This window comes from Rana temporaria, chromosome 5 (genome assembly GCF_905171775.1).
Source record: "Rana temporaria chromosome 5, aRanTem1.1, whole genome shotgun sequence".
Taxonomy (NCBI): Eukaryota; Metazoa; Chordata; class Amphibia; order Anura; family Ranidae; genus Rana; species Rana temporaria.
This window is the reverse complement of record NC_053493.1, coordinates 172671622-172698354: the sequence shown is the minus strand read 5'-3', so window position 1 is coordinate 172698354 and position 26733 is coordinate 172671622. Positions and strand designations below refer to the sequence as shown.

The 26733-nt window shown below is 43.2% G+C and overlaps 1 protein-coding gene across 1 annotated transcript in view; it reads right to left on the bottom strand.

The window, feature by feature from the left end:
* The window catches only part of PDIA4 (protein disulfide isomerase family A member 4), a 136435-nt gene that overhangs the window by 82068 nt on the left and 27634 nt on the right, over nucleotides 1–26733 (bottom strand). Inside the window, exons 2-4 of the mRNA XM_040353395.1 lie at nucleotides 20376–20493; nucleotides 10077–10282; nucleotides 1665–1803 (exon numbers count right to left, since the gene is read on the bottom strand). Coding sequence (XP_040209329.1) covers nucleotides 1665–1803; nucleotides 10077–10282; nucleotides 20376–20493 — 463 coding nt within the window. The remainder of the gene's footprint in view (nucleotides 1–1664; nucleotides 1804–10076; nucleotides 10283–20375; nucleotides 20494–26733) is intronic.

Here is a 26733-nt window from a genome sequence, read left to right as displayed (position 1 = left end):
GCAGTGTAATCTTCCACTCTAGTACAGTTTCTCCGTAAACGGAGAAACTGACTACGTGGCACAGATTTAAGCCACTGGGTGTGATGGCAGATATCGACCGGAAAATAACCATTCGGGTCAGTCGGCTTGAAAAAAGTAGTAAGCTCCAAACGGTGTTCAACTACTTTGATTTCAAAGGTCCAAAAAAAATGCACAGAGGTAAAGCTAGCCTCATGGCTCAGACGCATACCTCTGCCATTGGAATTGAGTAAGGACATGAAATCATCCAGCGATTCCTGGTCGCCCTTCCATAGGAGGTTTAGGTCGTCTATGCATCGAGCCCAAAGGATCAATTCAGGTCTCTTATAGGCATAGACGACATCCTCCTCCCATTTGGCCATAAAAAGATTAGCCAAACTGGGGGCAAATTTTGCCCCTATGGCCACTCCCCTGGTATGCACATAGAACTGGTTCTGAAACCAGAAATAAGGCGACCAGGAATCACTGGATGATTTCATGTCCTTACTCAATTCCAATGACTCTTTCTCCACACAGTGGAGTGTTTCTTCCAAACAACTCAACTTTGGTTTCATCTGTCCGCAGAATATTTTGCCAGTACTGCTGTGGAACATCCAGGTGCTCTTGTGCAAACTGTAAACGTGCAGCAATGTTTTTTTTGGACAGCAGTGGCTTCCTCTGTGGTATCCTCCCATAAAATCCATGCTTGTTTAGCGTTTTTACGTATCGTAGATTCGCTAACAGGGATGTTTGAATATGCCAGAGACTTTTGTAAGTCTTTAGCTGACACGCTAGGATTCTTCTTCACCTCATGGGTCTTCTGAGAGCTCTTTTGTGCGAGACATCATTCACATTAGGCAATGCTTCTTGTGAAAAGCAAACCCAGAACTGGTGTGTGTTTTTTATAGGGCAGCTGTAACTAACACCTCCAATCTCACCTCATTGATTGTACTCCAGTTGGCTGACACCTCACTCCAATTAGCTCTTGGAGATGTCATTAGTCTATGGGTTCACATACGTTTTCCACCTGCACTGAGAAGGTTTACATGGCATGTTCAATAAAAAAAATGGTAACATTTAATTCTTTGTGATCACTTTTTTACCATGTATGCTGGCTTTTATTTTTAAAAACTGCCTTTTGACATACACTATTGGAGCCCCCTATTTTTCTTCTCTTTACATGAATTTGTGGAAGATGAGTTCTCTCCAGTTGGTTTCTAACACCCTAGTCAGGGTTGCCGCTTGCCTGAACCGGGTACACTTGGATGTTTGGTGGATCCCTACGATTGCCATACCAACAGCTTAGTTGGGTCTTCCATACCAGAGTAGTCTTTGGCTGAGGAACATTGGGCCTATCCGCTTTTCTTGGTTTGGTCGCCAATGAGCTAGATTCCACCCTCTTCTGGAATCTCGCTGACACTCTTGTGGAACAGCCGTTTGGGACACCCTAAGCCCGATCGATCCGTTTACATTTTTGTTTACATGTGATTGGACACATGGGTAAATAACACAACTCTTTTATCGGTTCTTTACCCAAGATCAGGGTTCGTCGTGTTCCAAAGACACAGCGTGCCGCAGATCATTGTGGGACAATGTCATATGAGGGAGGTGGTTAATGGGGGGGTTGGAGGAACACACACACACACACACACACACACACTTCTCACCAGGGTGCATAAAACTCGACAAGGATAATATCTGCTTTGTCCACAACTTCATCAAAATTTTCTCCAGTTAACACAATTGTTGCTTCAGGGGGCAATGTCCAGTCTGGATGGGATATCTCTGTTACTTTTTCCACAATTGCTGAAAAACAACAATTATGGGTTTTAGTTTAAATTGCACATGAAAAAAAAAAAAAAAAAAAAATGTTTTGCTCAACTCAGTGTAAAATCTTTTGCCCCGTACACACGACCGGTTTTCCCGTCTGAAAAAGTCAGATGAAAGCTTTTGGCCCGGGAATCCCGACCGTATGTATTCTCCATCTGACTCCCCCCCCCCACATAGGAAAACTGCCGTAAATTAAAAAAAAAAAAGGGGGGGGGGGGGGGAGGATCTTTTTTTCGCGTCAGGAAGAAATCCTAGCGGGAAAATCAATTGGTTTTTATGCAATTTCAACGCGCACAAACGCTCTTACTCGGAAGCATTGAACTTTATTTTTCTTGGCTCATCGTAGTGCTGTACATCGCCGTGTTTTTGACTGTTGGAATTTGGTGTGACTGTACGCAAAACAAGCTTGAGTGGCATACAGTCGAGAAAACCGCTTGTGTGTACTTGGCATTTCACCTATTTTTGTTAAGACCCCTTTCACACTGGAGCGGTTTGCATGCGCTATTGCGCTCAAATTAACAGCAAACCATCACTAAACAGCTACTGCTGTTGTTTATGACTGCCCATCTTATTTCGTGAGGTGCTAAAAATGTCAGGGCAGTACAAAACCCCTCCAAATGACCCAATTTTGGAAAGTAGACACCCCAAAGAAAATTGCTGAGAGGCATGTTGAGCCCATTGAATATTAAACTTTTTTGTCCCAAGTAATTAAAAAAAAAAAAAAAAAAAAAAAAAAAAAATACAAAAAAAAAAAGTCACTTAATGATATATGGCATGGCACACGCCATGGTTATATATGTGGAATTGCACCCCTATAAAATAGGATTTTTGTACTCACCGTAAAATCCTTTTCGCTGAAGTTCATGGACAGACACAGCTCCAAATATTCTTGACAGGGTTATGTTCCATCTATCAGGAGAGGACTAGGCAGACATGTTAAACAGTTAAAAAAAAACATGCAACACAGCAAAGCTGAACATCACCGCCCAGGGGGCGGGCCCTCTGTTCATAACCTCTCACCCTGCAGTCGGCAGCTCAGTTTGTCAAACAGCAGTACAAACTTAGAGGGGTGGGTGCTGTGTCAGTCCATGAACTTCAGAGAAAAGGATTTTACGGCGAGTACAAAAATCCTATTTTCTCTTTCGTTCATGGACAGACACACTCCAAATATTCTTGACAGTTGGGACGTCCAAGCAGTGTCAAAACAAGGGGTGGGCACAGCAAGCAAACCAACTTCCACCCAAAAACAAAACTGTGCTCCTCAACGGAGGAGTTGCAACCTTAAACAGCCGCCTGCAAAAACTTTGCGGCCAAAGCAAGCATCTGCAGATGCATGCACATCAACCTTGTAAAATTAAGAGCACGAACGACCAGGTCACCGCCTTACACACCTGTGAGACAGACGCTTGATGTCGGAAGGCCTAGGAAGCACCTATTGCCCTGGTTGAATGCGCTGTGACAGGAAAGGGAGGCGCCCGCTCCTGTAGGGCATAAGCCTGAATCGCGATCTGTCTGATCTACCGAGAAATGGTGGCCAACGAGACCGCCAGGCCCTTCTTTGGACCAGTCACCGATACAAACAGTGAGTCTGACCTCTGAAACGGAGCCGTAACCGAGAGATATACTCGCAGAGCTCGCACCACATCCAAGGAATGTAGCGCAACAGCTTTGGGATGCGACAGACGAGGACACAGGGTCGGAAGCACCATTTCCTCATTAAGATGAAAGGCCGAAACAACCTTCGGAAGAAAGGAAGGCTGCGGGCGTAACACTGCTTTATCCTTGTGGAGGATCAAGTAGGGGGACTTGCAAGACAAGGCCGCCAATTCAGAAACCCTCCTGACTAGGGGTGCAACGGATCGTCACCAATCCGTGATCCGAACGGGCCACCCCGTTCGGATCGGCACACCCCGCGATCCGCGGAGCGCTCCGGAGCCTAGGCAAGTCCCCAGCTTCGGCCTAGCTCCGGAGCGGCGGCCATCTTGCTCCACCCAGTCTGCTTGCCAGAGCCCAGCGTGACACGCCTCCCCGCCTCCCCGGGGAGGCGTGTCACGCTGTGCACTGGCAAGCAGACTTGGAGAGGGAATGTTAGCAGTGAAGCACTGGTGTGAGAGGAGGGGGGGGGGGGGGAGGGAAAGGGCACAATTCAGGGGTGGATTAAAGAGGAAGCAGGTGAGGCCGTTTGGGACTTGTTAAAAGTACTATCTTGATAGATATATATATATATATATATATATATATATATATATATATATATATATATATATATATATATATATATATATATATATATATATATATATAAATATATTTTTGGACCAATGAAAACTGACCCTTTTTTTTTTTTTTTTGCTGATCCGAGACTCCTGATCCGAGGATCGATCCGATCCGTGAGTTTTTTGATCCGTTGTACCCCTACTCCTGACTGATGCAAAAGCCACCAGAAAGGCCACCTTCTGAGAGAGAGTCAAAAGGGGAATCCCCCCGATGGTCTCAAAAGAAGGCTTCAGAAGTGCCGAAAGCACCAGATTCAAATCCCACGGGGGGGGGGTAGTGGTGGACAAACCGGAGGGGCCACATGTCGAACCCCTTGCACAAACATTCTCACCAGTGGATGAGCCGCAAGGGTCGTTGAAAGAAAACTCAGCATGGTGGAAATTACTGAGTCAGAAAGACCCCGGTCCCTCAGTACCTGACTTTCAACAGCCATGCCGTTAAAGTCAGCGACTGTAAAGCAGGATGAAGAATAAAACCTTGCGACAGAAGGTCCTCCCACATTGGCAGTCGCCAAGGGACATCGGACACCAGGCGTACAAGGTCGGCGTACCAAGGGCACCGAGGCCAATCTGGGGTAATTTGAATCACCGGAATCCCCTTGTCTTCACTCTGCAAAGCAGACGAGGGAAAAGCTTCAGTGAGGGGGAAAGCATATATCAGCCGATACTGTCTCCACGGAGCCACCAACGTGTCCATCGCATCCGCCCAGGGATCTTTGGACCTGGCCACAACCCTCAAAACCTTCCGAATTAGTCGAGAAGCCAGGACATCCATGTCTGGCATGCCTCATCTCCGGCAAAGTAGCTGAAACACATCCGGGTGTAGTGACCATTCTCCTTGGTCCAACATCTGGCGACTTAGGTGGTCTGCTTGCCAGTTTTCTACACCCGGAATGCATATGGCCGACAGGGCCGGCACGCTCCGCTCTGCCCTCCAATGCTGCAGCCAAGCTTTTTGTTCCTCCTTGATGTTTGACATGCGCCACTGCCGTGGCGTTGTCTGACTGGATCCTGACTGGACGTCCCTGAAGCCTCAGGGACCATGTGGAGAGGCACAGTCTGATCGCCCGAAGTTCCAACACATTGATCGGCAGACAGGATTCCACCTGCGTCCATCGACCCTGTGTAGACTGAACAACCCAGACACCCCCCAGCCGGTCAGGCTGGCGTCCGTCGTGATCACCGTCCAGCAAAAAAGGAAGGAACGACTTCCCAGACTGAAGAGCCGGAGATCTCGGCCACCAGACCAGGGAAGCCCTGACTAGTTGACTCACCCGGATTTGACAATCCAGGGACAACGGAGACTTGTGCCATTTGGACAGGATTCCCTTCTGCAAGACACAAGTGTGGAATTGAGCATACAGTACCACCTCGAAGGTGGCCACCATGAGACCCAGGACCTGCATGCAGAAGCGCAGCATCGACCACCTGCGGGAAGCCAACAGCTTCACCGCTGACCGAAGAGTCTGCAACTTCTCCAAGGGGGAGCAAACTCTCACCTCTGAGCTCCAGGCGCTGAGTCGGCACCAACACCGACTTCTGTAGGTTCAACACCCAACCAAACTCTTGAAGAGTCTGGCTGGCAATCGCCACATCCTCCTTTAAGTCTAAGTCCTAAGCAGGAGGTCGTCCAAGTAGCCCACAATAGAGATTCCTCGCTGTCTCAGCAAGGCCAGAAATCGAGGCGAGCACCTTGGTGAAAACCCTTGGTGCAGATGCCAAGCCAAAAAACGGGAGAGCCACAAACTGGTAGTGGTTGTCCCCGACCGCAAAGCGCAGAAACCTCTGATGCCTGGAATAAATGGGGACATGCGAGTATGCATCCTTGATGTCCAAGGAAGCCAGAAAATCCCCCGGATGAAGTGCAGTGACCACAAAGCAAACCAATTCCATCCTAAATTGTTGTACCCTCAAAAGGGGTAACTGACCACCAAATTTTTTGGACCAAAAAAAAAAAAAACACACCTTCTGTGGGTTTTCCCCAATCCTTGTACAAAAGCTTATCAAGATAAGATACACAAGAAAAAACATTGGCGGTATGGGCCAGCTTACGGAACCTGAAGGGGACCAATATCTCTGCCGCATCCGCAGAATCCTCCATCTTTAGCACATCACGCACTGCGGTGATCAGATCACTTACCAGAGCCTTTTTTGCGCGCTGACCCGGAGACATCCTCACTGTCCAACGGGTCGCGGTCCTCATCCTCTGACGTATCAGAACCAGGGCCATCAGCCGCAGCTGGGCCTGGCTCCGCCTCAGAGTTGTCCCCGGAAGATGGTGGGGAAAATGGGGGTGTTTTTTTTACCCCCCCCTCCCCGTTTGCCCATGCGCCACTTCAACCCTGGCAACAAAAGCTTCCAGGGCCGCCGACATAGCGTCCACTGACACAGCAGGTGCACCAGTTGCCAACTCAGGTGTTACTGGGGAGGAGGCGTCCGCTTCGACGCTATGCTGACCCACATGTATTGGCAAGGTACACAGCCCACCCTCCTAGCTGCCGCAAAAAGAATGAGCCCCTCCCCCAGAGGACTCACCCCCTGAACGGTACTGCCCAGCTGCCGTCCGTCTCCCGCCTGAGGTGCTTCTCACACCGCTGCCTGTGTCACACTGTTTCACTGTAGGAGGAGGCCAAAAGTACTCCTCCAAAATGTCCGCCGAGCGGCCACACTGTAAAGAGGCACGCGGCCACAAGAAAATGGCCGCCGTGAAAACAAAGCGGTGCCGCCAAAATAGCCGCCGGCATGTAGAAAGCCCCCTCACAAGAATAACAGCCAAAATAGCACCCAGGGTGCTACTACTCACCCGTCCTGTGTGGATAAGCTGGAAGGCATTCCTGACAGGTCCATCTCCCGCACGGTTACATGGGTGGCTGTCGGCCTGGCACACTGTGATTCAAGCATAGAGCCCAGTCATGTGTGTGCCCCGGAGCATGTAGCTCGCCAGCAGGCCCTGGAGTAACGGGGCACGTCGTGGACAACCCAGCGCGTAGCTAGAGGTCGACACTCGGATGGCCGAAACTGGGGGGGGGCTACAAGGATCTGGGATCCAGCCTGTCGGCAGTTGATAGTAGATTCTCAGGAACAAGTAGAGAAAAATAGAAAATCACCCAGACCCATGGGCCCGAAGGGAGCCATGTCCTTCCCCTACACTAGGCAGAAAAAAAAAACTGGAGCTGCATGATGCAGGGAGAGGGGTTGTACCTAAAGGGACCGCCCCCGGGGCAGTACTGTACATTTTTTTGATGCGCTTAAACATTTAATTTTTCTGCCTTGTGCTCTCCTGATTGAAGGCTGAATACCCAATTTGTCAAGATTGCTGCTGTGTCCGTCCATGAACGAAAGAGAAATATCGATTTTAACTTGTAAGCAACAAGTATCAGAAAAAGGTTTAGTGGAGTGCCGACAAATATGCCGTTTAAGATAAAAATACCCCCAGAATACTCAAGCCTCGTGCAATGTAACAAAGGTATGCTGTAAACTATGCCCAGTTTTCTTTTTGCAGCATTGTTCTCTTACTTTGTGATGTTCCTGCACATCATGGCCATCTCCAATGTGGGCATCTGGAGCCTCAGTGTCCTTCCTGGATTCCGTGCATGCTGGCTACCCAGACTGCACCTGACGATTTTGTGCATGTGCAGTGCGGTGCAATCTTGGTCAGCTTGACATGGCACAGCTCCAGTAACCATCAACATGGTCTTCTATAGGAAATCTTGGTTAGCTTGACTTGGTCAAGCTGACCAAGATTTTCCATAGACGCCAATGTTAAATGGTAAGGGAGCAGTGCCATGTCAAGCTGACAAAGATCTCCCAGGAGCCAACGCAAATGACGTTCAACACCGTGGCCCCTAAAGGAGGAAGTTAAATTAGGCATAAATCAGGCAAGTGAACAGAATAAAAGATTGCCAATTAATTTTAAGTATGCACATTAGTACTGCATGGTGAGGAGTGAAAAATGTGGGTGGTAGTCCCCTATAAAGTGGTTAAACTGACCTCATATACTGACCGAAGTTTATTCCTTTGATTCAAGAACAAAATGTTACTTTGTTTATAGTTATTTCCGATGTTATGATAAACTTGGCAGCAGTGTTAATTTTAGCAGCAAATTTCGATTGTTTTATAGTCTTAAGCCTTGTACACAAGATCGACTTCCATCGGACAAATCTGTTGATTTTTGTCCGAAGGGTGTTGTCTGAACTTGTTCTGCATAAATACGGCAGAACATTTCCAGCCAACATACACCAAACTACGTTTTTTTCAGCTCTTTAGCGCCACCCTTTGGGCAACTTCTGCTATTGTCCGATGTTTAGCATCGGTTCGGAGCATGCGTGCTTGTACTTTGGATTTTAGTCCGACGGATTTGTGTACACACAAATCGGATAATCCGATGGAACACATTTGTTGTCGGACAATTTGAGAACATGCACTTAGTTTTAGTCTTTTTCGACAAAAATGGCATTTCAGTTTTATCCATATTTTAGTAGACTAAAATGTTTGTGACAAACCCTCTGTCCTCAAACAGAACTTGGTCCGCCGTCAATGCTTCCTCTGTCCAGAACTAGCCCCATGCAAGACTCTCCAGACACCCCCAGTCACCAGACAACACCTCAGTGTAGGGTAAAAACCAACAGACTACTTTATTCAAGCACATGTTATACCGATCCCACTTTAAAAACACTCCCCCCCCCTCACATTTGGAAAACAGGGCGGGTTAAACTGTCCAATGACAATGGACACACAGGTCATGTGTGTTTAAACTTCTCATTGGTAAACAGTCTTAGCAGGGGGGCTGCTGGAGGAATCAACACTCTTTCCTCACAGTAGAGCTGCACGATTCTGGCCAAAATGAGAATCACAATTTTTTTGCTTAGAATGAAGATCACGATTCTCACGGCGTAAAATCTTTTACATTTATACAAAAAAAAAAAAGGGGGGGGGGGGCTAACTTTACTGGCTAGTTTTTTTTTTTTTTTTATTAAAGTAATTTTTTCCCCCCAAAAAAAATTGCATTTAAAAAGACTCCCGCGCAAATACAGTGCAACAACCGCTATTTTATTCTCTAGGGTCTCTACTAAAAAAAATATATAATGTTTGGGGGTTCTAAGTAATTTTCTAGCAAAAAAAATAAATAAATGATTTTAACTTAAAAAGAGCTGTCAGAAAAAAAAGGTTTGGTGTAAGTGGTTAAACGTTTCTAATTTACATACAGAAGTTTATTCCTTTGATGCAAGTCAATGTGATACAATGTTTAGACTTAACTTTTCACCGATAAAGAATGTTTTCAAAACTTGGCAGGCTGCCCAGACTTGGCAGATTGGCCAGACTTTGACTTTTGGCTGAGAGCAGACAGGAAATTCTTTGCATACCAAAGTGCAGAGAGAACATTCTTTTCATGCCAAAGATTGTGAAACCTTGTGTCAAGAATTGCAACAGGAAAAAGATTGTGATAACGATTCTTGACGATTAATCGTGCAGCTCTACCTCACAGCAAGACACACATCCCATAATAGTTGAGGCAGACAGCCACAACAGACAATAGAATACAGTCACACACACACACAGGGTGATTTACACACAAGATGGGCCAGGGAAGCTGGACAAGGAGCCTCCAGAACAAGTCGAGCCGCACAAACCCCCCTGACCCAAAGTCACTCCTGTCACAGTTTTAGGTCAACAAAATTAACACTGCTTAACAGGCTGGATTTTCTATTTTTTTGACAGCTGTCAGAAGTGAGCACTTATTACAAATCGGGAAATGGCGTTTTGGGGTGGGGGAATAGATTAACGATTAATTGTGCCACTCTATCTAGTAGCTTTTCTGTTGTCACAACAGAAAAACAAAGAATATTAAAATCTTATTTTATAGGAAAAAAAAAAAAAAAAAGAAGGAGGGGGAGGGAGGACGGTCTGTGGGTGAAGGTTCATCCCAAGCATTTCAAGTCAGTCAGTTACATGTTAGACTGATGTTTGACTTACCTTTTTCTGTTCGAGGACCATCATAGTCAACAGGCTGGCCTTTCTTTAGGATTTTAATTGTAGGATAGCCACTAATGTCATATTTTTCAGCAACCTTCGACGCTACGGTCGCATCAATTTTTGCAACTGGTATCTGTGGATCATTGTCCTTTAGGGTCTTTGCAATTTTTTCATATTCAGGAGCAAACTGCTTGCAGTGACCACACCTAAGAAATACAAAATCATAAATACATTTTGTTTCATTTTTAACAAGGATACTTGTATCTTTTGCAAAGCCCCAAAAAAAAAGGCCCAAAAAGGGGTGGTGGGGCAAAGAGAACATGAATACCTCTCCTGGCCCTCCCATACACCATTCCAATCAGTTACGTAATTGGAGGCTGGTATTTCTGTGAAGTGATGTCCACTTATGGAAATTTTTGTCCCAATACCCATAGTGAAAGTGGAATCCTCTCAGCTGGTTAAATGATATACATGCCAAACCAGAGCCTATTGCCAGCAACGTCCGAATCGGGGCGATGTTGCAGATTCCCAAAAGTAGTTCCTTCACTACTTTTGGTGACATCGGGGACGATTTCAATAGACATTTGTGCATGAACCCGCACCAAATGTCTCAAATTGCTCCCGAAGCCAGACTCAAATGCTGGTTTGAAATCGTGTGAATTTCAAACCCGCATTCAGTGTGAATCTAGGATAAGGCTGGGTTCACACTGATGTAGTCTGCTGCAATCCAGTGCGATTCCTGTACAAATGACATGCAAATACAGTGCAGTGCGAACCGAGCCATGCATTATGGAGAAAAAAAAAAAAAGTTGATCCCCTGCCGATTTTGTATGTTTGCCCACTGACAAAGAAAAAAAAAAAAAAAAAACACATAAAAAAAAAAAAAAAAAAAAGTTAAATTGATTTGCATTTTAATGAGTGAAATAAGTATTTGATCCCCTATCAATCAGCAAGATTTCTGCTTCCAATGTGTCGTCTATACAGGCAACGAGCTATATCTCTTAAAGGGAGTGCTCCTAATCTCAGCTTATTACCTGTATAAAAGACACCTGCACACTGAAGCAGATTCCAATCTCTCCACCATGGCCAAGGATATCAGGGACAAGATTGTAGTAGACCTACGCAAGGCTGGAATGGGCTACAATACCAATCGCCAAGCAGAGAGGGCGATAACAGTTAGCGTGATTATTCGGAAATGGAAGAAACACAAAATAACTGTCAAGCTCCCTCTGTCTGGGGCTCCATGCAAGATCTCACCTCAGGGAGTTTCAATAATCACGAGAACGGTGATGAATCAGCCCAGAACTACACAGGAGAATCTTTGTAAATGATCTCAAGGCAGCTGGGACCATAGCCACCAAGAAAACAAAATTGGCAACACTATGCTGTGAAGGACTGAAATCCTGCAGCACCAGCAAGCTCCCCCTGCTAAAGAAAGCACATGTACAGGCCCGTCTGAAGTTTGCTAATGAACATCAGAATGATTCAGAGGATAACTGGGTGAAAGTGTTGTGGCCAGATGAGACCAAAAATCGAGCTGGGATGATGACGATGAGGATGGGGGGGGGGGGGGGGCTTCCTATGACCATCCCCACCGTCAAACATGGAGGTGGAAACATTATGCTTTGGGGGCATTTCTCTGCTAAAGGGATAGGACAAGTTCACTGCAAAGTCTTGGGAGAACCTCCTTCCCTCAGCCAGGGCATTAGAAAAAACACATTGCCAAGGCAACAAAAGGAGTGGCTCAAGAAGAAGCACATTAAAAAGGGGTTATATTTTTTTTTCCTAAATAGCTTCCTTTACCTTAGTGCAGTCCTCCTTCACTTACCTCATCCTGCGATTTTGCTTTTAAATGTCCTTATTTCTTCTGAGAAATCCTCACTTCCTGTTCTTCGGTCTGTAACTCCACACAGTAGTGCGAGGCTTTCTCCCTGGTGTGGAGTGTCATGCTCGCCCCCTCCCCTGGAATACAGGACAGTCAGGGTGCTCTCTACGTTGCAGATAAAGGAGCTGTGTGTGAGTGGGCGTCCCGACTCTCCTGTAGTCCAAGGGAGGGGGTGAGCATGACACTCCACACCAGGGAGAAAGCCTTGCATTACTGTGGAGTTACAGACAGAAGAACAGGAATAATTAATATATATATATATATATTTTCTAGAAACAGTACTAAAATCATTCATAGTAGTGAAAGGAGGTATATCAGTAATCGCTAATGAAACAGTGGATATCGAGATCTACATTCAACCCTTTCGGCAATAAAGTATCAACTGAATATATCTATTGTGTCTCAAGTTTAGATAATTCTCTAAACACAGTTGGACCCTCTCCATGCTGGTTTTAGGTGGTCCACCCCCCATAAATTTTAGGTCTGCAGGGTTTTGATCATGGAATAATTTGAAATGTAATGAAACATTATGGTCTTTAAAACCCAATTTGATATTTGCAACATGTTCTGCTATCCTCACTTTCAATACTCCTTTTAGTCTGACCTATGTACACGAGTTTGCAAGGGAATTCCAGGATATATATACTACATAGGAGGTATTGCAAGTTATGAACTCCTTTATGGGAAAACTCAATCCCGTTAGATGTGAAGATGAAGGTTTCAACCGCTCTCATTGGTCTAGTGGCTTCCCTACACGGGGGGAAAAAAAAAAAAAACACATCTTTATCCCAGAAGGAGGGGAGTTTTTTTTGGGGGGGGGGGGGGGAGGGATATAAAGACTTTCTTTACAATTCTGTCTCCATAGTCCCAAGCTCTGATACTCAAAGAAAAATGTATGGAGTATCAGAGCTTGGGACTTGTAGTCTTCATCAAAAAGAGGGGGAAGGGGGATAACATATAAGCACTCACATTAGCCCACATCCGAAATAGTAGTTCAAAAAAAGAGATTGTACTACACTAGGTAGTGACATGGCGGACTTTCAAAGGCAATCACAGGGACATTTTGAGTTATATAAAAATAGATTTAATTACAAAAATACAAATATACAAATAAATTTCAATAAATGTTGAGGAAAATACATAAATACATATTAAGCAATATATTTATCTCGCCGACGCGTTTCGCCTTGCGGCTTCTTCGGGACGAGCTTTGAGATTTTATGACAAGGCAGCCACACTGCACTGTCCAGCAAAGGACAGACCGGAGGGTTAGGAGCCTTGCAGCCTGAGAGGTGTAGTGTGTCCCGGGGGGGGTAGCAGCCTGCGCGGAGCACAGGAATCTATTTTTCCTCCAGGCTCCCTCCACCAGCCCTCTGTCTTGCTGGTCCCGGTTTTGCTCTTCTATTTTTATTTTCAGACACACTACACCTCTCAGGCTGCAAGGCTCCTAACCCTCCGGTCTGTCCTTTGCTGGACAGTGCAGTGTGGCTGCCTTGTATCAGGAATCTATTTTTCCTCCAGGCTCCCTCCACCTGCCCTCTGTCTTGCTGGTCCCGGTTTTGCTCTTCTGTTTTTATTTTCAGAACCAGCAATTTGCTCTCGCTGTGGCCCCTTTTCATCATTAGGAGATTCTTTTCTCCTCCCATTGGGCTTACCAACGCATCACTTGGTACCTCTTTACCTGTGATTCCAATGATCCTTGATGGATGTGGATGGCCACCAACCCATTGACGTATACAAGTAGCAATATCTTCTTGTCATAAAATCTCAAAGCTCGTCCCGAAGAAGCCGCAAGGCGAAACGCGTCGGCGAGATAAATATATTGCTTAATATGTATTTATGTATTTTCCTCAACATTTATTGAAATTTATTTGTATATTTGTATTTTTGTAATTAAATCTATTTTTATATAACTCAAAATGTCCCTGTGATTGCCTTTGAAAGTCCGCCATGTCACTACCTAGTGTAGTACAATCTCTTTTTTGAACTTGTAGTCTTCATCGTTAGGCCAATTAATGCGAGTAAGGCGAAATTGCTCCAACGATGAAGACTACAAGTCCCAAACTCTGATACTCAAAGAAAAATGTATGGAGTATCAGAGCTTGGGACTTGTAGTCTTCATCGTTAGAGCAATTTCGCCTTACTCGCATTAATTGGCCTTTCGGTATGTTGCTTAAGAGAATCTGTACCCCTCCACAATAGAAATATACATGAGTGGAGCTTTATTTCAGGTTACCACAGCCAGTATAAAGAAGTGGAAAAGATTTACAGTGGGGCAAAAAAGTATTTAGTCAGCCACCAATAATGCAATTTCTCCCACTTTAAAAGATGAGAGGCCTGCAATTATCATCATAGGTATACCTAAACTATGAGAGACAAAATGTGGAAACAAATCCAGACAGACAATCATATTGTCTGATTTGGAAAGAATTTGCAAATTATGGTGGAAAATAAGTATTTGGTCAATATCAAAAGTGCATCTCAATACTTATATATATCCTTTGTTGGCAATGACAGAGGTCAAACATTTTCTGTAAGTCTTCACAAGGTTGTCGCATACCGTTCCTGGTATGTTGGCCCATTCCTCCATGCAGATCTCCTCTAGAGCAGTGATGTTTTGGGGCTGTCGCTGGGCAACACACTTTCCACTCCCTCCAAAGATTTTCTATGGGATTGTGATCTGGAGACTGGCTAGGCCACTCCAGGACCTTGAAATGCTTCTTACAAAGCCACTCCTTCGTTGCCCGCGCGGTGTGTTTGGGATCACGGTGTGAAAGACCCAACCATGTTTCATCTTCAATGCCCTTGCTGATGGGAGGTTTGCATTCAAAATCTCACGATACATGGCCCCATTCATTCTTTCATGTACACGGATCAGTCGTCCTGTTCCCTTTGCAGAGAAACAGCCCTATAGCATGTTGCTGCCACCCCCCTGCTTCACAATAGGTATGGTGTTTGGTTGCAACTCGGCATTCTCTCTCCTCCAAACACAATGAGTTGTGTTTCTACCAAAACAGTTCTACTTTGGTTTCATCTGACCATATGACATTCTCCCAATCCTCTTCTGGATCATCCAAATGCTCTCTAGCAAACCCCAGATGGGCCCAGACATGTACTGGCTTAAGCAGGGGGACATGTCTGGCACTGCAGGATCGGAGTCCCTGGCGGCTTAGTGTGTTACTGATGGCAGCCTTTGTTACGTTGGTCCCAGCTCTCTGCAGGTCATTTACTAGGTCCCCCTGTGTGGTTCTGGAATTTTTGCTCACCGGTCTTGTGATAATTTTGACCCCACGGGGTAAAATCTTGCGTGGAGCCCCAGATCGAGGGAGATTATCAGTGTCTTGTATGTCTTGCATTTTCTAATTATTGCTCCCACCGTTGATTTCTTCACACCAAGCTGCTTGCCTATTGCAGATTCAGTCTTCCCAGCCTGCTGCAGGTCTAACATTTTGTTTTTGGTGTCCTTCGACAGCTTTTTGGTCTTCACCATAGTGGAGTTTGGAGTGTGACTGAGGTTGTGGACAGGTGTCTTTTTTACTGATAACAAGTTCAAACAGGTGCCATTAAGGCCCCTTTCACATTGAGGCGTTTTTCATGCGGTACAGCGCTAAAAATAGTGCTGCTATACCGCATGAAAAAACCTGCCCTGTAGTGCTCAATGTGAAAGCCCGAAGGCTTTCACACTGAAGCGGTGCACTAGCGCTCCAAAAGTCCTGCTAGCCGCATCTTTACCGCGGTATAGGAACGGTGTGTTCACCGCTCCTATACCGCGCCTTCCCATTGAAATCAATGGGAAAACGCGGGCGGTATTAACCCTTTTTCGGCCGCTAGCGGAGGTTAAAACCTCACCGCTAGCGCCCGAATATCGCGGTAAATACGGACGGTATAGCCGCGATACAAATAGCGCGTCTATACCGCCACCGCGGCTCCACGCCTCAATGTGAAAGAGGTCTTATACAGGTAATGAGTGGAGGACAGAGGAGCCTCTTAAAAGAGGGCCAGAAATCTTGCTTGTTTGTAGGTGACCAAATACTTATTCTCCACCATAATTTGCAAATAAATTCTTTCCAAATCAGACAGACAATGTGATTGTCTGGATTCGTTTCCACATTTTGTCTCTCATAGTTGAGGTATACCTACGACGACAATTACAGGCCTCTCTCATCTTTTTAATATATATTAGTTTTGTTTATCTTATGGCTTCATTTTTTTCCCTATACAATATAATTTTATTATCTGTTGTATAGGTCAAATCACGGTCTGGTTATTTTTAATATGGATTTTTCTATCTTTATTAAGCCTTTGACCGTTGCTGCCAATTTGCATTGATATAAGGTTTACATAATTTGTTTGATCTACTCCTGAGATTGAAATGTGGAATAAAAGCATCAAACAAGGAAATGACCTAGGGGCAAGTCATGGACTTTAAGGGCACTATAGTCTGGTACAGATAGTCAAGAGAAAAAGGGGAATTTTTCTAAAAAATATTTATAACAAAGATAGTATACATGTATAAAAAGCTCTCAGTACACTAAGGATCATACAATAACAAACTACACAGCATTGAAATAGTCATTCAAGACCACCAGGAAATTGTAAACAAACATAACCAAATCAATGTAAATAATAAAGAAACATTGATAGAGGTATAGCCTCCGACCGATTGTAAATTATATATATCCTCGAAAGGAACCGAAGATCCATAGACTTGATGTCTGGACGATGGTAGGTACAACGCCGTGGCCTGACATGTTTTGTGCTATAATTGGCGCTTAAGGCCTTTTATTAAGGTATGCTAAAATAATTTTTTTTGAACATGGGCAAAAATGCCAGAAAATCTGTACTCTTAGGGAGTTAACCATCCAAGGGTTAAATGCTGCTAGAATCAAGCATTCACAATCCATATGGAAAACATTTTTTTATAAATGAAGATGGTAGTATCTATCATAGGTATAACATTACATATGCCGCTGCAGTAATGAGGTGGATTAAAGCTTCCGCATTGACATGCATATAAAGCAGCAATGTTTAACACCCTTAGCAATGAGGAACCGATTCCCAATAAAGAGCCAAACGGCCACTACCGAGCAGACGGAATTCACGTGAATGATCCGCAAGCCTCCCGAGAGCCAGTTGTACCTACCATCGTCCAGACATCAAGTCTATGGTTCCTATCCAGGATATATATAATTTACAAAATCGGTCGGAGGCTATACCTCCATCAATGTTTCTTTATTATTTGGTTATGTTCGTTTACTATTTCCTGGTGGTCTTGAATGACTATTTCAACGCTGTGTAGTTTGTTATTGTATGATCCTTAGTGTACCGAGATCTTTTTATACATGTATACTATCTTTGTAATAAATATTTTTTTAGAAAAATTCCCCTTTTTCTCTTGACTATCTGTACCAGACTATAGTGCCCTTAAAGTCCATGACTTGCCCCTAGGCAATTTCCTTGTTTGAATCTATTTAGGACGCGGCACACGTAATACTCATATGTATCCACATGCCCACTACATGTGAGGATACATGAAAATTCCCTCTTTTCTGATTTCACATTTGTTTATGTATATTGGTGAGTGTCTTCCTGACATGAGCGGTTTTTAACTGGCTGAAACTAAATACAATGTTTAATCAGTCAGTTTATAGCGCTTCCTATAATTATATAAAATGCAGTTTTTGTCAGATAGACATGATTGGATTACGATCGTGTGTCACACTCTGCGGTCTTACGGTGTTATTTATTTATGTGCAGTCTTTACAGTGTTTTTTTTAAATGTCCCAGTGACTTGACACAGCCGACGACCTGTTTAGCTTCTGCTCCATAATGCACCAATTGGGATCGGGCAGGCAGTGTTGTCCTATCCAATGGCCTGGAGGAGGGATAATAAATGGACTGTGATGACGCCGAGTAGCAACGCCCTCTGTGGAAGTCGGAAGTGACGAAACGCATCAGGGCGTGGCTATGACGGCGTAACCAGGAAGGAAGAGAAGTGTGTTCCACCGCCGACTACACCGTAACCACAAAAGGTCTCTTCAGCACAGTTCTTCTAGCACACGGAGGACAGCGGTGAACACTTTTCATTCTTTACAAGTGTTTATATTGTACGTATACTGGAAGCGGGGTTGTTACATGGGGTACATTTATTAAAGCAGGATTACACTATTTTAGTGCCTTTGTGTTTTGTATATGCCCTGAATGAAATTAACCCTTGCTGATCTTAGAGTGATGATCTAAGGCTAATTAAGAGGATTCTGTATTCAAGCCTCTGGTTAATATACCTTTTGGTGAGTGTGAACCCCAGAGGGGGAGTGTGACCCACTTATGCGGTGAAGACTGGGAACTGGTGTAGGGTGCACTACAAAGCCTATCCTAGAAGCACTTATCACTTTGTAACTGTGATTCTTCCTTTGGACTTTATTTATTATCTTATGTGGAGTTGGACTTAATCCAATAATAGCACTGTTTTATCAATTGGACTTTGGTTCTATGTGTTTGATACATTTTTTTTTATGTTTTAATAGATGATTTCTCTCATTTATTTTTAAACAGCTGCTGCTATATATTCATCTTAATATAATTTCAGTATTTATTCATTTGATTTGCTGTATGATTTTTTCTCATTAGTGGAGTCTGACAGTTAATTTATTCTCTTTGGCGCCGAGAAGTGCACTGTGGGCCCCTATCTTTGTGCACCTTCGTTTGAAAATTATTATTATTTTGAAAATATGGTCAACAAGCACTGGCTCCTATCCCATACTGAATGCAGAAGTTTTGGTGCGCTTCAAGTGCACCAAACTTGCAGGATATAATAGAAGAAGTCTATGGCAAAGCTCAGCTAACCCAGCAACATTATAGGGAACTCAGAACATTAAGGGTTAATTTACATGTTCAGTTGGGGGGGGGGTGTTTATACCACACTTCCTTTTAGCTGCAGTGGTCAGGGGTGTACAAGTGTTGCAGAAGGGGTAATACACTCCATCATGGTTTTTGGATATAGCACCTGCCAAGCATAACCCACTTAACCCCTTGGACCCAACAGAAGCTTGCAGTTTTGGGAGCTTGTAGAGTGTCCCCATTTACTTGAATGGTGAAGATTGGCAGGCAATAGCACCCACCAAAAGCAACAGAGGTGCTTAATTCCTACTGAAGCATGTGTACTACTTTGGCTGCTGCCTCAGCCACACCTAATTTAAAACCATGATTGCAGTGCACGCAATTGTGACACAGTAGATGTTTGAATCGGGTGCGAGGAGGTGACACTGTGTCCGGTGATGTTGGACTTCTCCCATGTTGTTCAGGTAGATCTCCACCTCTATAAGGTTGCCTACCCCTGCACAAGAATATGCCTTTACAAAACATTGGAAGACAGTCTAAACAAAAAAATGTATGTGTGTGTGTGATATATATATATATATATATATATATATATATATATATATATATATATATATATATATATATATATATATATATATAATATGTGTATCCCACCCAAAGTTAAAAACCTTACCCGATTTCTAAAAACAGACTATCTAGACAAAAAAAAAAAAAAAAACCCACACACACGGGAACTATAGGCAGCTTAGATTTGAAGGCTTAAAATTTTTTTATTATATATATTTTTATCAACACAAGTTTAGTTACTCATTAAGAATGCCAGATGTATGAAATCCTTCCAATAATCTAGGAGGTTTCCCTCCCTTTGGTCAATAATGCACCACTCCTCCCTCAAAACTAGTTTTTTTCTATAAAATGCGTTATTAAACTATACAGCAATATTGTACTAACTCAAATTGGCATATAGCTTTAAGACAGGATCAGGCAGTGAGCAGATAAAAGTTTGGGTACATTCTCTACAGCGATTTGCACATAACGTCATGCGCCTGCCTCAAGCTTACGCGTTGATGAAGCTACATCTTGGAGAGGGAGAGAGCCTGGCGCAGGATGACGTCACTTCGCAGGAGTGTTGTAGTCCCAACAGGCAAAGCTCAGTGTACATTCTAATGGGGACAAACAGGCAAGCAAGTGCATTTTTATTGCAGAAGGCACTGTGGGGGTAATTTACAAAAGGCAAATCAACTTTGCACACATGCACTTGAAAGTGCGCTTTAAGTGCAGTCGCTGTAGATCTGAGGGGGACATGCAAGGAAATTAAAAAACAGCATTTTAACTTGCACATGGTTGGATGATACAATCAGCAGAGCTTCCCCTCATTTCAGATCTTCCAATGCAAAGTGGATTTGCCTTTCGTAAATATGTATGCCCCTTCTGCAAAAAAAAGTCTGCCGGTTACAATTTAATATTTTCCCTTTAGTCCCACTTTTAAATGGTTGTCTTTGGTATGCTAAAAGTGTTGGTTAGCCCTTAGGTATATCCCTGCTTTGTATGCCAATGAAAAACCTACTTACCAGGGAGCATAAAATTCCAAAAGAACCGTGTCTTTATCGGCAACAAAACTATCAAAGTTTTCATCTGTTAACGCTATTACATCGCTGTCCTCAACTTCACTCTCATCCGTAGGAGTTTCTGAAAAAAAAAAAAAAAAAAAAAAAGTCATTAGTAGATCATAGATGTCAGGTAAATAAACACATTTTGATGCATTTTTTTCTGATGCACAGCTGCATTCACACCTGAGAATTTCACAAATGTGTTAAATAAAAAACCTCAAGTAAGACTTACAGGAGGTATATCATAAAAAGCAGAGGTCCGGTACCAACATATCATGCAAAATAAAATGAAAAATTTCCCATAGCGTGATACCATATTGGAAAGGTAGCATTTTAATAAACACACACAGCTTGTATAGATCCAATGACCCCGGAAACGGATATGGCGTTGCGTCACTTCTGGTTCTTAGGACCGGAAGTCCATACCGCAGAGTTTCTCAAATTGACAGTTTAATAGTCAGAGGTCATTAGTAATGTTAAAATAAAAAGAAAGGTCCAGACACATAAATAAAAGTTTGTGCCGATTGCGACCTGCGCAAGCAGAACTAAACCCGTCGTATACCCAAGCCTCGCTATGAAAACAAAGCCACATGACGTCACATCCGCCTGCACGTCATTTGCGCCCTTACGTGCAAGGCCACAACCAGGCCTCACTGTGAAAGTGAACAATGTGGGAGAGGGGACATTTTTGACACGTGTCATGTGTTATGTCAATAGTCTCTTCTTCCAGGCGTTTCGTTCCCAATATACAAGACTTAGGCTTCCTTAAAAAGTACGAAGTTTATTCTTCAAGATAGACAAGCAAAAGACAATGCTTACATAATGACAGCTGGTAACACATGGTAAGATGGTTGCTTCAGAAGGAGGAATGATATGATGGTACATCTTTCTGCTGGGTGGGTGGGTAGCTACTCCAACCACATGGATTCTTATACTGTTCTTAAAGCCAAGCTAAGCATAATTTACATTTAGAATAGCTCCAAGGAAGGAGATGATGTTACTGTCACAAAAGTAACACCCACTTGTGTATATTAAGTAATCTAACTCCACCCATTGTCTTGACGTAGAACTTCAAGAATAGATGTAACCTACAACAGATTACCTCTTTCTTCATCAACCTTCAAAATTAACATGTTTTCAATAGAGATGTCAGAAACTTTTATCACTTAAAATAGTAATAAATTCAAAATCTAACAGAAAGCAAGGCTCAAATGTGACTAAGCCAAGCCTCCATCCGAGTACGTGGCATCATCTTCACTGTATATTAAAGCTTAACAGGTGCAACGCGTGTCATGGTATTGAACACATCCTACTGGGCGGGGCTGTACTGCGCTATAATACTAGCAAGGAAGTGGGCTAAATATAAAATAAGTACAATTAAAAACATAATGAGGCTAGGATGACGAGATTTAAGTGTACAGTAGGTCTAATCGTCTATGGCACTAGTATTATAGAGCAATACAGCCCCGCCCAGTAGGGTGTGTTCAATACCATGACACGCGTTGCAGCTGTTAAGCTTTAATATACAGTGAAGATGATGCCTTGTACTCAGATAGAGGCTTGGCTTAGTCACTTCACATTTGAGCCTTGCTTTCACAGTGAGGCCTGGTGGTGGAAGTTGTGGCCTTGCACGTAAGGGCGGGAATGACACGCAGGCAGATGGGACGTCATGCGGCTTTGATTTCAAAGCGAGGCTTGGGTATATGACGGGTTTAGTGCTGCTTGCGCAGCACAAACTTATAATTTATATGCGTCTGGACCTTTCTTTTATCTTAACATTACTAATGACCTCTGACTATTAAAACTGTAAATTTGAGAAACTCTGCGGTACAGACTTCCAGTCCTAAGAACCAGAAGTGACGCAACGCTGTATGCGTTTCTGGTGCCATGATTATTGAATCTGGGGTCATTAGATCTATACAAGCGGGGTGTGTGTGTGTGTGTGTGTGGGAGGGGAGACCATACCCCAGATGACGGCTTATAAGTCGAAACTAGTCAGGTGGACCCACTTACACACATCGCTCAAGTACCTGTATTTTCCCATTGATACACACATTTATGATCATATGTGAATGTTCATTTTATAATTTTTTATTAAAATACTACCTTTCCAATACAGTATCATGCTATGGGAATTTTTTTGCATGATAGGTTGGTACCAGACCTCTGCTTTTATATGAATATACCTACTGAAGCTCTGATTGATGCTGAATGACCACTTTGGATTCAGGGCAAGCTGCACTTATCGGGTCAACTGACGATTCAGCCTTTCTCAACTTGGACGGCATATGCCTTTCTGAGTCCGAGATCTCTGGTAAGCCTCCTCTTCATTTTGGTGGCGGTGTTTTCAGGCATCTTTTTCACACAGAGGACTATTTTCTACATTGAAACTTTTGCTACCTTGGATCACTGTTTCACCCAGGACTTTTTTTGTTAATATTTAACATAGTCACTACACGTTTTCACCTTGGACACTGTTCACTTACTTTTAGGAGGTGTCAATATTTACCATAGAGGACATTTATGTCACTTTATAGATGTGTAAGCATAATATATACGCACCAACACCCAATTTAACTAACCCTTAGACCAGGGATGCTCAAACTACAGCACTCCAGCTGTTGTAGAACTACACATCCCATGAGTCATTGTAACACACTGACATTCACAGACATGACTAGGCATGATGGGAATTGTAGTTCCTGAACAACTGGAGGGCCGTAGTTTGAAGACCCATGCCTTAGACCTAGGGGTGCAACGGATCGTGCCCGATCCGCGATCCGAACGGGTCGACCTGTTCGGATCGGCACAGCATGCGATCCGCGGAACGCACCGCCGCCACGGCCTTAGGAAAGACCGCGGCTTCGGCCTAGCTCCGGAGCGGTCGGCCATCTTGGTACACTCGGCGGCGGTGCGCGCTGACGTCATCACCCCTCCCTCTGCTCGTGAATCTTCTCTATTCTGAAAGAGCGCGCTGTGTACATTACAGTACAGCGAGACGGACGAGTACAGTACATCAGTAATTCAGTACAGTGAGTTGGCTATCTGAAAAATGGCTATACAAGTGTTACTGCAGTGTTTAGTGTGGGGGCAATCTTGGCTATGAACATTATATTACAGTGGCAAAAATGGCAATTACAGTGTTACTGTTTTACTAGTGTGGGGGCAATGTTGGCTATGGCTATTAATAATAGCCAACATTGCCCCCACACTAGTAAAACAGTAACACTGTAATTGCCATTTTTCCCACTGTAATAGTAAGCCTATTATTACAGTAGGAAAAATGGCAATTACAGTGTTACTGTTTTACTAGTGTGGGGGTAATGTTGGACTGGAACAGTGATGGTGATGATGGCGAGTGGGGGACAATGGTGGACATTACAGTGACACTGACTACAGTGGGGGGCAATGGTGGACATTACAGTGACACTGACTACAGTGGGGGGCAATGGTGGACATTACAGTGATGACTCTGAGTGGGGGGAAATGGTGGATGACTGGATGTTACAGTGAGGTGGGGCGGGGGCAATGGTAGATGTTGCAGTGAGGTGGGAGCAATGGTGGATGGATGTTGCAGTGAGGTGGGGGCAATGGTGGATGATGTTAAAGTGAGGCGGCAATGGTGGATGATGTTACAGTGAGGCGGCGGCAATGGTGGATGAGGTATGTTATAGTGAGATGGGGGCAATGGCGGATGTTGCAGTGAGGTGGGGCATTTTTACAGTGGGGATTACAGTAGTGGGGGAGATTGTGGATATTACAGTGGGGACTATATGATGTGGAATTTTCATAAGTTTATGCAAATTCAATTAATTGCGGGCAGGCGTTTTGCACGTTTATCCAAATTGACTTTTAGATTATCCATAGTTTTTTTTCTAATTATTTTTTATATTTATGTTCTTGTCAATTCATGAGTTTACGTCGGTCGTTCACTATTGTAATATTACGTTTAGCGCAATCCTATTTTTTTCTATATTTTATTCACTGTTGGGGTTTTGTAGGAGGATTGCTGCTTCCACTGAGTTTTAGGTAATTTTTGTGGACCGCCGCCGACTGCACAAGATTGCTTCTAGTTCTAGGTCTTACGTCGACTCTTAGCGCAGTTTCTTTCCTTTTTTCCCCAGGTGAGCTCCCCTGCCTTCCCTGACTGGCGAGTCGGGCGACTGACTGCCCAGTGTCCCGTCCTCCAGGCTACCAAAGCACCTCCACATCCTGCCTCTACTTTGAGCAAGGAATCGGTCCACTCAAATTTAGTTTATTTTCAATAAACGAAGATACAATCAAACAAAATAGAGGAATATATAACATTGATACATATACTATCGACAAAGCACATTTCATATTATATAATCCCTATCTGTCTTCCTTTGTCTCAACCTCCAATAAGGACATAGGCTCGATATCATAGTAAAAAGGGTAAATAACAAAAATTATCAAAAATAACGATTCATGGAAAAAAGATAAAAAATGATCACATATACCAAGGGATTGATGAATCCTTAATATCATCCAATATAAAAAAGGTATATCATATAAACCAGATTAAAATTATGAATGTACTGAAATGGTAGATGCCTAGAATATTTCCACCTCTCAAACACCCCTAACGGGATCAACCTGTGTCTGAGAGGTAGAGCCATCCAGCCAATCTAATCAGCATCTCTATATCAATTTGGATCAAACTGGTATCTGAAAACACACATAGAAAACCCTTACCTAACTTAAATTCCCGAGATAAATGAGGGAATACTACAACCATGTATATATAAACATATCCTTTCAAAGTAGATTGGAATAAGGATGTATTAAACAAAGGACAACATCCTCACAGATAAAAAAGAAAGAAGTTAATAAAAAAAAAAAAAGAAAAGAAGAAGTAAAAGAAGGAAACAAGAAGAGTAAGAGAAATTGGCAACCTGCCTGCCAATGGTCGATCCCAATTTGAATTTGCATGAATAATTTTTAAATTCAAGGGGTAAAAGATATTCCCATGTATTTCAACCAAGGTTCCCATATTTCATGAAAAAGAATAGAATTATCCAACATGGAACAGATCCTCTTTTCCTGTTCCATGATCCATGTAACCTTTCTCTTCATGTATAAGATAGAAACAGTCGGCTTCTTCCATGCCGCCGCGATAGTGATTCTAGCACCTGTCAAAATGAATAGGATGAGTTGTCTGGTAACCTTTGAAATCTGAGGTAACATTCCATTAAGTAACGCTATAGTAGGTGACTGATGTAAGCTACAGCCCGTGACTCGTCTGATAATATTAAACACCTTATTCCAGTAACCCCGTATTCTGGGACACTCCCACCATATATGTATCATAGATCCTAATCCCTGGCAATTTCTAAAGCATAGTGGTGAAGAAGATGGATACATTGAGACCAATTTAAGAGGGACTAGATACCATCTAGTATAAATTTTTATATTAGCTTCTATAAGAGACACACTCATGAAGCCTTTAATTGACCTGCGATAATTATTATACCAGTCTGTCAAATCCCATCCCATCTGGATTTCTCTCTCCCAAGCCAGCATATGAGATAATTTGGTGTCACTAGTAGCAAGCGATTTATAAATAACTGAAATATAACCTTTTCTGATCAAAGTCTGGTCGCATTTACTTTCATAAGGTGTTAAAATACCAGAAATCGAATCACTATTCCATAGGCTTTTAGCATGGTCATGTATTTGCGAAAACCTCATTCCTTCTGAAGGAGGAAGATCAAAATTATCTATAAAATGTTGTTTAGGAAGAGGGCCCAAACGTGAGAAAAAGCGTCCTATACGGTACAACCCCTTATCATGCCACCATTTGAAGGAATCAATGTCAATATTATAAATAAAAGATGGGTTGCGAAATACATTCGATAAAGGTCGGCCTTTAGAGATTAGCGAAGGATTGTTTTTAAGTGAATCCCATAAAACCAAAGCTTGAGATAAAGTCGGCGATAAAATAGGAGGCCTATTTTTAGTGGAATTCCATAATAAATTCTCTATCGTAAGAGTCGGGGATGCTTGTTCTTCTATGTCGATCCAATCAGGACGGTCATGTTTGAGATAAATTTCCGATAATTGCGCCAATCTAGCTGATTGATAATACCATAGTAAATTCGGAACCCCCAGACCACCTTGATCAGGTAAACTAAAAAGAGTACGGGATGGTAGGCGTGGACCCTTCCTGTTCCAAATAAATTTGGTAATCTTACCTTGAAAAGACTTCAGATGACTCTTTTATCGGTATAGGTAATGATCGAAAAAGATACAAAAGTTTAGGAAGAAGAGTCATCTTGACAGAATTAATTCTGCCAAT